The 13,473-nt window shown below is 33.9% G+C and overlaps 1 protein-coding gene across 2 annotated transcripts in view; it reads right to left on the bottom strand.

Annotated features, from left to right (window-relative positions):
- The window catches only part of LOC100168045 (potassium voltage-gated channel protein Shab), a 57,987-nt gene that overhangs the window by 22,129 nt on the left and 22,385 nt on the right, over positions 1–13,473 (bottom strand). For both annotated transcript variants that reach the window (XM_029487641.1, XM_029487642.1), the window contains exons 2-3: positions 7,671–8,186; positions 3,251–3,535 (exon numbers count right to left, since the gene is read on the bottom strand). In XM_029487641.1, the coding sequence (XP_029343501.1) occupies positions 3,251–3,535; positions 7,671–8,138 (753 nt within the window). In that variant the 5' untranslated portion in view covers positions 8,139–8,186. The remainder of the gene's footprint in view (positions 1–3,250; positions 3,536–7,670; positions 8,187–13,473) is intronic.

Below are 13,473 nucleotides of genomic sequence, written 5' to 3'. Positions count from 1 at the left end.
AGTTGGAATAATATAATATATAAATTATAGTAATACGTCTTATGAAGTAGTTAGGTAAACCCGTAAACCAACGCGAAATTTGTATTTTAACTGAAATTGATGTACCTAGGCTCTATCGATAGTTACTAAGTATAGTAAAAAAATTATAATGTTTCCACCTTATCAGTCAATATTTTTTTTGGTTTGAATATCCTATTTAGCATAGGTACTAACTTAGAATTATTTACATAATAGCTTTAAATTAATTGTTCACATAACATTAAAGCGCAGTGCAATAAATACATAATGTATTACGTGCTTCTGAAGAAGTATATAAGCGATTTCGAGGAAAGCAGCAGCGTTTCAAATAAATTAACGTAGACTAGTATTAAATTGTTTATTTTAGTTATAACTGAAAACGAAGTTTCTTGTTAGCTTTATAACCATAAAAGAAAAGTGAAACATTTATGGAGTATTTAAAATTTCAATTATCTTTTTTAAATATTATGGTTTCGAGTGTATAGTTTGTGATCTAATTTTATTTTACGAGCAATATAATGTATATTAGTTTTCATACTTCCAAATTTTAAGTCTCACGTTTAATACCAGGGTAAATGGCCATAATAAGTATAATTATAAAATTTATCGAGAAGAAAAATATCTTGTTAGCACATGGTATATATAGTGTATACTGTATATAGTTAGTAGTTACGGTCATGTGATTTTTATTTGCGAATTACTATTAAAATGAAATTTAATTTGAAAAAGTTCTTCTAAGTAAGTATAATATGTAAGTAACGTAGACAATATTATTATATTAATTCAAACAAATTATTATTATTATAATATTATAATACCTGAGACTTTGAATTTTATATGTACTAAAACCAATTTTACTTTATAGGTGCGCGTAATAATATTACCTAGGTGGTTCATTTTAATTGTAGGTGATTCTATTTAATTGTAATATCGTTAACCACGGTATGAAGTTTAAAATACTAAAAAGACACCAGTTTAATTATAAAATTCTAATAATTTGCTTTAAAATATAAATATCAATAAAAGGTCCTTTATACAAGGTCCCTTCGGTTATATTCATACCTTTAAATTTAACGTAAGCAGGAAAATTAACCCTTGTAATATTAAAATTAACGACACAAAATGGATTGTGCTGAGCACAAGTTAGGTATATGCGTTATATGTTTTTAAGACGGAAACAACGAATGCGAGGGTAAATTCCTCATAAGTAAACGTTGGAAAAGCTATCGGGTATTATATCTATATATATTTTTATTGATATTGGCCAACGATATTACAATACACAGCAAACACCACTAGAACGTGTAGGTATACGTAAACAAAGATAGTCATAGTCGTCGGTAACCGCGGATAAATAATAAAATGTTACGTATGTGTATAATATATAATTTGTGTATAAACACACACACACACACACACCACACATTCTTATATATCTTTTATAGAAAAACCAAGCAAAATCCACATAGAAAGCCGCATACTGTTGCCAATAAAACCAAAATCAAACCATTCGCACGCAATATACGTATAATATAATAATAATATGTATTATATAGGTAGGCATGTGGTTGTAAATACAACGTAGTTGCAGTGAGGTCTGTCAACAATTATTTTTAATTCGTTCAAATGTCGTAAAGGGTAGTTCGGTCCAGGTTCCGGGGCCGGGAAGTCGATCGCGCTCACCGGACGGCTGTCCCGGCGCCGGCGCGTGGCCCGAAACGTCTGTTGTAAAAAATATGTTTCAATATATTATAGTCGTGTTCGGGTCAATCGGAGCCGACTGTCGATTTCTGTGACGAACAGGTTCATTGCGCAAAACACATTCCACACACGCGTTAATATTTTGTAATAGCCGTGTTGTTTTTTTTTTTTTAAATAGTTTGCCGAGTTCTATATGCGTATTACAATGATTTTGTCGGTTGCAGGCATCTTAGGAGAAAACTGCAGCGTATATGATGCGTTCATAGTACACACGCGGCCAGTGTATATAAAAAACCAAAAAGTTTTTGTTTCATACATTTAAAGAAGCCTCGTGCAACAACAATTCCCTGTTAACACACTCGAAGAGGAAAGAAAACAATAGTAAAAAAAAAAACCATTATCAAACAAAATATAATATATGATAGAAAAAAAGAAAAATTTGAAAATCGTCTCTCCGCGCCCAATTTCCAAAATGAAGAATCCACGATTCCCGTCACCGGAACTAATAATGGGTTCTAGGTTAAAAGTTTATATGAATAGGCCCTCCGCTCTTCCCGAGAGTATTTACGGTCTCACACCGACTTGAGAGACCTACCGAAAACGATACCTGCGATCGTGTGACTCATTAATCCTATACCAAAGCCCACTATCACTGCTTCCGTTATCACTGCGGAGAGACGATTTCCCCGGCACTCGCATATGATGAATATTATATATATTGTACGTTCTCGGGTAAGTATAATATACTCGTTCACTGTAAATGTGTCATCTACATCATTTCGAGTGCCTATATAGTCATAATATTGCCGTCCACACGCTTTTGTCTTTATCACAGTTGCACTTTTTAAATCAGTTGAACATTTTTATACTAAAAAAAGACACATCCGTTCATGGAGGAATACAAAAAGAAAAGCGACCAAGAAAGTTCAGTTGGTGTAAATTTTGTGAAATTCCACATTTACGTTTTTCGCAACGCCAATCTCCAGACTTAAAATCCGCAAAAGTGGTGAAACTCGTCAGTTTGTGCAAAATAATAGAATTTTTGATATAGGTTTGGTTTACCGGACGTTTGAAGTCGAAGAAGAAATACGTATAACCTGCAGTGGACTTGTGTGGCAAAATTATATCAACACTATTCATACAGCCTTGAACATATTTTATGCGAAACGAGGGTAATTTTTTAACCATGTTTAGATTGTTAAAATGATTTCATGTGCCTAATATGATTAGTAGACACTAAAAATAACATATAATAACACATTGAACGAGTATCGTGTACTGATAACCCATCGTACGTACGTATATAATAAGCATAACATAAATCACAATATAGCTGCGACGCGTCGCCATGTCCTGCGAAAAAGTTTCGCGGCCAAAGAGAATGTCGTAAAAAAAAATAAATGCGTGATGATGACGACGGCGACTGTCACCTGCGCACTCGTGTGTGCCGCGGCATGCGGCCCCGCTGCGGCGGCGGGGACTTACCCGTCGAGCGTGCAGTCGGCATGTGGTGACGACGACCACGACTTACCCTTGCCGCGATGCTGGTGGTGGGCTTCTCCAGCAGGTCCCACAGCATCTTCTGGTAGTGCGCGCACTTGCCCTCGCCGAACTCCTCCTCGTCGCGCTGCCTCAGGGACTCGGCCTCCTTCCGCATCTCCTCGTGCACGTGCTCCTTGCGCTGGTGATACTTGTGCTGGCAACACGACTCCAAGTACAGCTCGTCGACGCCCCAGTACTCCAAGTCGTCGCTGAACGCCAGCACGCACATCTCGTCGACCAGGTGCAGCTTGCCCGTCCTGTAGAAGTTAAGCACCTAGGTGGCACACCGGACACGTGAGTTACATAACATATTTTAACAAATTTAACCCAACCACGTATTATTATACCACTGTCCACTGTAATGCCAGAGTAACACGATATAAATTATTAATAAGCCTGTCCAGGATTTATCAGTTTTTCCGATTCTGCAGGGCGGTTGTTGATGTTGCCCACCACTTGATACAGATGTTGTTGGTTTAATCGATATGATAATATATTATACGCATGTTCGGCGTTGATTAGGTATAACGAGTATAGTTTTAGTGACTGACAAATTTATTTTGTTGTCTTAGTATTTCAACATATTATTATACGTGGGACGGGATGATTACGAGAATGTCGGAATTCAAAGGTTTTTCGAAGATATATAGCGGCGCTATCCACAGTGAAAAATGTAAATAATTCTCTATACATATTCTCGTTTCGATTTTCTAATTTGTATAAAACACAATATTTAAGATTAAGTATCAATAGTTAAATAAAATATCATTATTAACACCTTTTTATTAATTAACCATATGAATATATAATATTGAAATACGTGCTATTTGTGTCGATAGTGCGCATTCCTCACCATCCCCGCTATGGTCCCACACCAAAGATTTAAAAAGAATTTTATTTGTTAAAAAACCAGTTTATGCCAAATTAAAGTCTACCCGTTCTTTATCTGATGATCATAAGTAAATATTTTTTTGGTTTTACGCGTTTGTCACAGGTTTCTGTCAATGAAATAATGTGAACGTTAGTTAATTTCCCATGCATTTCCTAGAGTCCTCCTTGCATTAAATACTCGTTCTTTATGAAATTTTTCCGTAAAATATGTAGCTCTACTCATATTTCTCATAGAGCCGTATTTAGTGGTTTTATTAGTACAAATCCTTCTGATTCTGGCGTGTTTCCAAATACCATTTACCTTTCACAACCTCTTCCCTCCTCTTCCACCTTTTCGTCTTATTATCCCCAAATATCCTTTTCTATGTTGTGTTAAAATGTTAAATCTCAATTATTGACGTTAGCATGTTATTTCTACCCTAAGAAATGATACATAAGGTTCAAGAGAAGTTGGTCCAGATTGTAGATTGAAGGAGACTCCCTATTTACTCGAGAATTTTATCGTTTGGCCTCTTTGTATATTATTTAATAAATCACTTATATCTGATAGTTTTATCTTTGCACTCTGAATTGGTTTTTTAATGGGCCTATCTTTAAATCCAGAGCCTCGACTATATTCTTGTAGTCGAACAGCATGGCTTCCGACTAGGTCACTCTATTTCTACATGCTACATATAGGATACTTTGTGTGACCTAACTTAATTCTTTATCGACATTTTTTTTTATTTTAAAGCTATTTTATTGTGGCATCAACTAACATTCGTAATCAAACTCAAACTATACAAAATATTTTTATTAAATTAAAAAACGTAAAAAAAAGTTAATAACAATATTAAAATTTTTGAAAGGAAATAACGTAGGTATAACTTCAAATAACGCCATATTTACTACAATTTAGAATTTTTATTATTGTTCTATAGAAATTACCTAGGATAATAAACTTTTTTTTCGTCTCTTCTGCTATACGTGATACGACTTTAGTGATAGTAATTATAATTGTCAATAATTAAATACTGGATCACGAGCTCAGAGGGCAGAGACATATACTTACAAGAAGCAAAGTTTACGAAAACAAAATGTTTAAGGTACCTACTCTATTTCTGTAGAATAAAAAATAAATAAATAAAATCTGTATTTACTACGGTGTTATTTGGAGTTATAACGTCAAATCTTTTAAGAATGCTAATTTTTGTAAATTTTTTTTACTTTTTTAAATTTAATAAAAATAATTTGTATATTATTTCAGATTTAATATCGTGTTGATAGAACAAAAAAATAGCTTTAAAATAAAAAAAAATACGATAAAAATTAAAAAGCTTTGAAGATACTTCAGCAATGAATGCGTGGTAAGTTCGGTTTTATTTAAAAAAAGTTGAATTGCCCATAACTAAAATAATAAAAAAGTTAGACCCCCCTATAGGGGTTTTTTTTTTCATAATTTTAGGTATACCATCATATGACGCTGGCCGGTCACATCTTCACGGGACACATTGTATATAGTATAATACTACAGCATTAGTTCCAATACGAAATAACGTTTAATAAATTATACGCCACTGTAATATGGTAATTCTAATGAATTCAATTTTTTCCAGAACCAACTAGTACATTTTACTAACGAAAACGGCTCATTATCACTGACATTAACTGAATAATGAAAAAATATATAAATATAGCCCTCACAGCATAAACTGATGTTGGTGTGATACTTTATCCGATTATTGTAGGACCACGGGGAGTGGCGTTAATACAGCTATAATACAAAATATATGTTTTCATCGTGTGGTTAGTATCAATACACGAATAAATCACAGACTAGTTAGGAATCGGAGAAAATCAATTACGAAAGTATACTGCAGTGGAGTTTCGAAAAACAAAAATAATATAATGGTTCGTCGGGGAACGATACGTGGCACGTGGTCTTAGGGATAGTTATTGTATTATTGTTCGTGCGTTTATATTTCGAGATGTAGTGGTGGAAGACACGCTGTGAATTATATAATAAAAGTTCGTGATTTTGGACGGGAAAAAGGAACGGTGGGTCGATGGGTGTGCATTTGACTTCTGAATTATTATAACACGTGCGTCGATTAGACCAAAGTATTGTGTGTATAATAAATACGTTGGAGTGTGATCGTCACATTCTTGGAGACAGCTCGATGTGCACGATAAAATATGGTGCGGTGAAACGATTCGAGTCAAACGTCGTCGACCAGCGAAGGGGAAGGCGAGTAAAGTATAATATTTATTTTATTGATCTTTTTCGTTTGGACCTCGTAAAAGTCGCACTGTGAATATTCGTCCGCGTATAGTCGTATAGATTGGACGACGAGCAATCGCGATTGGCCGTGATTCATATAAATTAATTTATTCATCCACGCCATAATATAACACAAAGTCCCCACACGTGTTGGACATTTTGGGAAACAATCCGTACAAAATCCTAGTTTTAAAACTGTACTTCAAAATTCTGTCACGCGTGTTAAAAAATAAGAACACGCACTGAACTGTTTGATTATAACATACTTTTGAACGAGTTTACGAAATGAGAGTGTACAACTCTTAGCGTTTGTGTATCTGTCCCGCTGAATCGTTGACACAATGTTGTTTGTCAATTCGTCTCATAGCTATGTTGTATGGGGGTGGGAGGGTCTATAGTCTCCGAGAACAAATCGGTTTCAGTCTCACGTAATCTACACACCAAGCCGTTATGTGTTTACGGTCTTTCGGGAATTGTTTTTTATAATTTTTTTCATTCTATATAATATTTCAATACGACTCCCAGACTAAAACTATTAAAACTTATGTAATAAGAAACGTTCAGAAAGTATATAAGGTTACACAATTATCTAAAAATCGGAATGTGCATATTATATTTACATTAAATACACAGAGATTGTTACAAAGTTATGTTTTAATTTTTATACATAATTTCCGTCAAGGCCAATGAACTTTTGTAGACTGTAGTCGTGGCATCAGCTTTTATTTATGAGCGTCAAAGAACTTATAATTTCCACGTCTTTGAACCACTTTTCTCTCTCCACTATTCATCGCCTCAAAAATATTACTCTTCGAGCTTGGTGAAAAAGCGAAAATCATTAGGTGCAAGATATGGTGAGTTTTTAAAAAGTTTTTTTTTGCAGTTACTGAGGGTTTCACTATAAGCCACCGAACTGATTCATATTTACGATTATGACAATCGGGTCTAATTGAGGCGATTTCCACTTAATGAGATTTATCAAACCTAAAATATTTTATGCTGTTATACTTGTGTTTGATTATATTGAATAGATTGATCTAATTGTTGTATTTTATTTGCGCATTAGATCGCATAGGTTTATGTGTTTAGGGAAATGTTTTATTTTTTTAATAATTTATTTTTTTAGGGCACTAAATTATCGCACTATAAAATCGCAAGCAGCGACACATCCTCCGTAACATTCTTAGTATGTTATGATGATTATGTTTTTATTGGGCCTTGTCGTAAGCATAATATACCATGATATCATTATAGTTACCGAGCTAAATGATTTCGGGTGCCTGTCGAAGAAGTACTCGTTATCGGCCAACGAGTAGTCGTCGCACAGCTCGGAGATGGCCTCGTGCGTGTTGCAGTCCCTCAACCGGCCCAACCTGGTGTGGGGCAGCCGCTCCAGGGTCCGCCACAGTATCTCGTGCTTGACGCCGCCCACGTTTATGCACACTCTCCGGTTGAGGGCCTTCGACCGCATTATCATGAACGGCTCGGGCGGCAGCGACGACAGTGACCGGCTGTGCAACCGCCGGTACAGCTCCTGCGCCTGCGCCGGCGCGGACGGTGGTGGCTGCTTTGTGATCGGGAACCTGATCTCCTTCTGACTGTCCGGCTGTGCGGCGGCCACGGCGGCCGCGGCAGTCCACCGCACCGCCGCGCCGATTGGTGGCAGCCGCGGGCCGCCGCAGCCGTTGTTTTCGAATCCGGTGCCCGCATCGCGTTCCGCGGCCATCAACCGGACACCGGACCGTCAGCCGTCAATCTTTTTCCGCCCATTCGTCTGCACAAAAAAATAAAATACGACGGGTCAAAACAATGTCTGCAGACAGCCAGGCTGGACCTGAGGTAGATCCAGAGCTTAATTTCTTTTTTGGGGTAGGGGGAAAAAGTACAAAAAATACAAAATTTTATTACAAAATTGGCTAAACAAAGGGAAAATAGGTGATTGGGGAGAGGGGAAATGCCCGCTTTTCCACCCCCCTGGATCCGTCACTGGGCCGGAACAAACTCCTGATATAGAACGGACATTATTAAATAGCTAGAAGGATGAGGAGTGACAAGGGAAGAAGTGGTGACTAGGAGGAGGAGAAGGGACTACACGAGATTATGCACAATGTATTTACACGATTTCGCATATTTTTGTCGTGTAAAAGATTTTTTTTCACATACATTGCCAGTCATGGTCAAAATAAAATAAAACATTATGATTATTTGTTTTCAAATTGTATAAAAATGAAAACAAATTCGTTAAAATAGTTTTAATATTATGTTTAATGATAAAGCATAATTATAAACAATTTATGATAGTTGATTACAATATTTTTCCTTGATACCTATCAAGAATTAACGTGTGATAAAAATTGAATGATGGTTGCTTGATTTAATTGATTATTATATTAATTAATAATTATTATTTATAATTTCGATGTGTAAAATAGTTTTTTATATAAAATTATACCCGTCAAAGTCACAAAGTCATTTTGTGCAGAATCGTGTGAGTAAAAATGTAAACGGGACAACGTGAATCACCGAGGCGGAGGACATCTGATACTATTCGAATACGGCGCGAACCAAAATTCACTGGAACTTACCTGTAGGTGTAGTATAATGGGCAGGTAACTATTTGAGATTTTTCATTCCATCACGTTTGGGCATTGAAATAAAATAAATACCTATATACTTAATATGAATACACCTTCAGTGTGCTAAAGTGCTAACCAAGTTATAGTAAATAATAAATTAAAGCGTATAAGCGATACGGTATGGTATACGATATAATATACTTTATAATATTTTTAAACTTTAATGATATATAAAATAAATAAAAAAATATTTTAGCCATAGTTAAATATAAATATTAGACTATATTTCTGTACTATTTCTATAAACAATTATTATTTGATTGTAGTTTACAATATTCGACTCAAATTCAATTGATACGCAATAATTATACTTGCAGACTGCAGTTGATATACGAATGATTTTTCAATAAATAGTAGTTCCCAAAAGTATTTATTTTTTTGTGCTCAAACGTGTCGCGTTTTTTTGATAAAATGCCTAAACGTGTAATAGATATAACCTATGTCCCAAATCATAATCAGATAGAGGTAAGTGGTGTCCGGACAAAAGTGGTTTAAAAAGGTCATAATATATATAGATAATTTATTTCCCAGTGAACGAGTGAACTTTTTTTGCCAACCATAGTTGATAATAATAATGTACAGTAGTCAGTAACTATTTACAACATTTATATTTGTGTCACAAGTGGTTTTGATTTCAGAAATAGTTCTATTTCAAATTTCAATATTACATTATTTAATATTATGTTTTGCATTATAAAACTCAATTATAACTAAAATAGGTAAGTTATAACAGTAAAACCTTGATTTGATATTTTAGAGGGGTTACCGAAATTGAAACTGAAGCTTAAACTTATTATTTCGACGAACTGAAACCCATAAAATCCAGCTCTGCAGGGTCTCAGTCCCCTTGTCAAATCAAAACGTTTGAAGCAGTGACGGCGGTGAGGCACAATTACATGGCGGTTTTTATTTGATTACACCTTGTTATAATTACTCTGCATTTGACGTGTCACGTGTGTAATAATAATAATATGCTCGCCTACACACACACACATATATATATATATATATATATATATATATATATAGGTATATATAATATCTAATTATAATTATGATTTATTGGTACACACAATATTATAACGGGTTCATAAGTCAAACTGAAAATAATATTCATCGCCTGCAGAAGGCTGCAATGAGGACGATAGTTAAACCGTAGGATAGCAAAAATATAATAATATTATATTGACGTAATGGTTTATCCGTGCCCTCACTCGAAAAAAAATAGTCGACACACGGTATATATAATATTCATAATAATAATAATAATAATAAGCGCACGCGAGAATAACGAATATTAACACGCGCAGTGACGATATTGTGTACGCGTGTCGTGATTAAAATACAAGATAGGAAGGTAGTACCTACCGCTCGAAAAAATCGTTTTTTGTCGTTAAAAATATCGGAAAACTTTTCCAACTTTGGCGCAATGAAACACTACCTATACGGGTTGCAAGTTGTAGTTATGCGATAAAGTAATTTTGTACCTATTAATAATATATACCTACAACCTATCGCAACCACGGCATACACGTATAAACCGTGATGGGTGGCGTACAATTATACACGAGTTACACTGTTATCGTCGTTACGTATAATACTGCAGGACGGTGTGTAGTATAATAATATAACAATAATATTATAATCGTTCGAACTGGTATACAGGATTATGTGACAAATAGAACTGACTTTGGAATAACTTTTGTTCTAATCAATATTTAAAAATTTTTTTTATATATAATTTATAGTCACTCGCATTGAACATAATATATTATACAAAAAATTATTTAAATTTTAGATTCTGAGCGGAGCGAGGAAGCTAGTGGTTTTACAATGCTGTTTATTTTTTTTTATATTATGTATACAAAATGTATACCAGAAGGAGTGCTTCGATTTCAACATATAGTACCTTATCTTTTAGCAAGGGTCAAGATGGTTCTTTAGAGAGATCATGTTTCTATTTTATCAATAGTTATCTAATGCCACGAGAAAAACCACCGAAAAATTACGAAAAAACGATAGAAATGGGATTTTAATTCCTAACGCTTTGTTTATCACCATAGAAATGAATAAAAAAATAAATATTAAAATATTAATTCTGAATTTAACTTACATGATATAATAAATAATAACAATATAAAATATCCAGACTGACAAATCGTCTCCGCTGAGAAACATTTTTCTTATACAATGATATTATATAATTGAATGCAGGTCTAATACAAGCCATTATACAATGACCCACTTGTAACTTACTGTACAGCAGAGCGACATCCACTTACCTGCTTTTTTTTAACACTGATAATAAAAAATTTAAAATTTGATTTAATTTTTTTTGGATATATTCAAAATATTCAATTTGTGAATCTGATTATAAGAACAATTTTGAAAAACATTTATCTAAGTCAAGTAGTTTATTTTTCAGAATTTTTTAAAATATCGATATTTTTTTAATTAAATGAATTTGAAACGTAATAACTTTTTTCAAAATATTTTTTTTGGGAATTTGCTGACATGAGTATATTTTTAAAATTATTTACTAATCATATAATTTTAACAATTTTTTGGCATACGTTTAAGAAGAATCATTTTTTTTTTCGTCAAGTCTTTCTTTAACACCTTATATACAAGTGTATAAGGGTGAGAAATAGAGGTTGGTCGGATGTATAATATAATATAATAATGTTTTTCCACAATCACTGGCAATCTCCGTGGCAAATTCCTCGATAGTAGTTCACTGGTAAACAAACTCGAAGTGGATAACTACTCGTCGAGAATATTGAAGATGCGCGAGATTAACGTCAATATACAATACAAGACGTAAACCACGTATATACATAAATGAATGGCTTCCACTAAATTGATATTGATTTTTGTGAAATCGAGTTATCAAATTGTTTGTTCAAACCATTGCTCTTAAACTCGGTGCAAAGTTTGTAGTACAGTTACGTGTATTATAGACGGCTGTTGTAGGTGGCAATAGACGTAAGTATATACTCGTATTTTATAACGAGTTTTGGGGTAACCGCTTCGGAGTGCGGTCGCCAAATAACCGCTGTAATATCGCACCGTGAAGGTCGGTGCGATATTATAATATTATCATTTTATAAATAATTAATATGCAACAGTATAACATTATTATAACGTTAAAAATTAAAGGAAGACTCGTCGAATCGCATTGTAGTTTATTTTGATGAAATGTCGGCGAGTGCTACGTGTGAAGTCAAACCGGCCGTTTTGGTAATTTAATAATAATTTACTAACGCCATAGGAGTATCTGCGATAACCTTCGCTCAACTGTGTATTGGGTGTCTGAAAAGTAATAGTAACTATATTTACTCAGACAGTCGTATAAATTGACAAGTAGGCTTACATTCATTTTTTAATAAATAATGAGCGGATTAAAACAGCAGATAGTTTGACGATTTCAATTGTAACGTGAGATATTAGAATAACGTTATTATATACAGTGGTCACGCAGTTGACTACGTCTCACACAGTCATCGGTTCAATTCATAGCAAAATGCAAAAAAAAATTGTGTGGTTCTACATGATCACCAATTTCCCGTGTTATTGTCGTCCAATTACGTCATCCGGTTTCCAACTAGGTCTCACTCCACTGGGGGATGAAGACTGCACATGACGCCTCTTGTAGAAGGGAGGGGGTATCATGCATACAGTGATATAACATAGATAAATTGATCACATAATCTCCCTACGAACATCTTGTGATAAGCATTGACAAAGGTCGTTTCAATGAACAAATACAGTAAAAAAAAATATATAGATACCATTATGGTATTATATATATGTATAATTGTTTTAGATTCTGAGTGAAACGATGAATGTATTGATTTTACAATGATGTGTGTTTTTTTTTATTTTAAATTTTTTTATTAATTTTTTAATTTTTTTTTGTGTCTGTCATCACCTTTTAGGACAGTAAAAGTGCTTGGATTTTCTTCAACAGTACCTTTTTTGATAGGAAAGTGAATCTAGGTACTTTGGGGGGTCAAAAGTAATATGTTTCCAATAGTTTTCAAAAGCGCCGTGAAAAACAAAAGAAAAATTAAGGAAAAACGGGAATTTTTACGCAAAATCTGTTTTCGAGAAAATTGATTTTGGTTTTTGGTGTAACTTTCAAACGAATGACTGTAGATACATGACATTTTCACTGGTTGTTTATATTTCCATTTTCTATACAGGATAAATTTTTCAAAATATTTTGATTTGTTTTGAGCTGTTTACGGACAATTTCAGTTTCCAATTTAATTAGTTTTTTTTTCTATGAATGTCAATAAAACTTTATTTGTTGAGTAAAAATACTTGAAAATTTAATACAAGGCTCCTACTATATTGTTACAATGACATTTGAAAAATATTAAATAATCCTTAGTCACAGTTTTTTTTTATTAGCATTTAAAG

Source organism: Acyrthosiphon pisum, chromosome A1 (assembly GCF_005508785.2).
Source record: "Acyrthosiphon pisum isolate AL4f chromosome A1, pea_aphid_22Mar2018_4r6ur, whole genome shotgun sequence".
Lineage (NCBI taxonomy): Eukaryota > Metazoa > Arthropoda > Insecta > Hemiptera > Aphididae > Acyrthosiphon > Acyrthosiphon pisum.
This window is presented reverse-complemented; position numbering and strand designations above follow the sequence as displayed.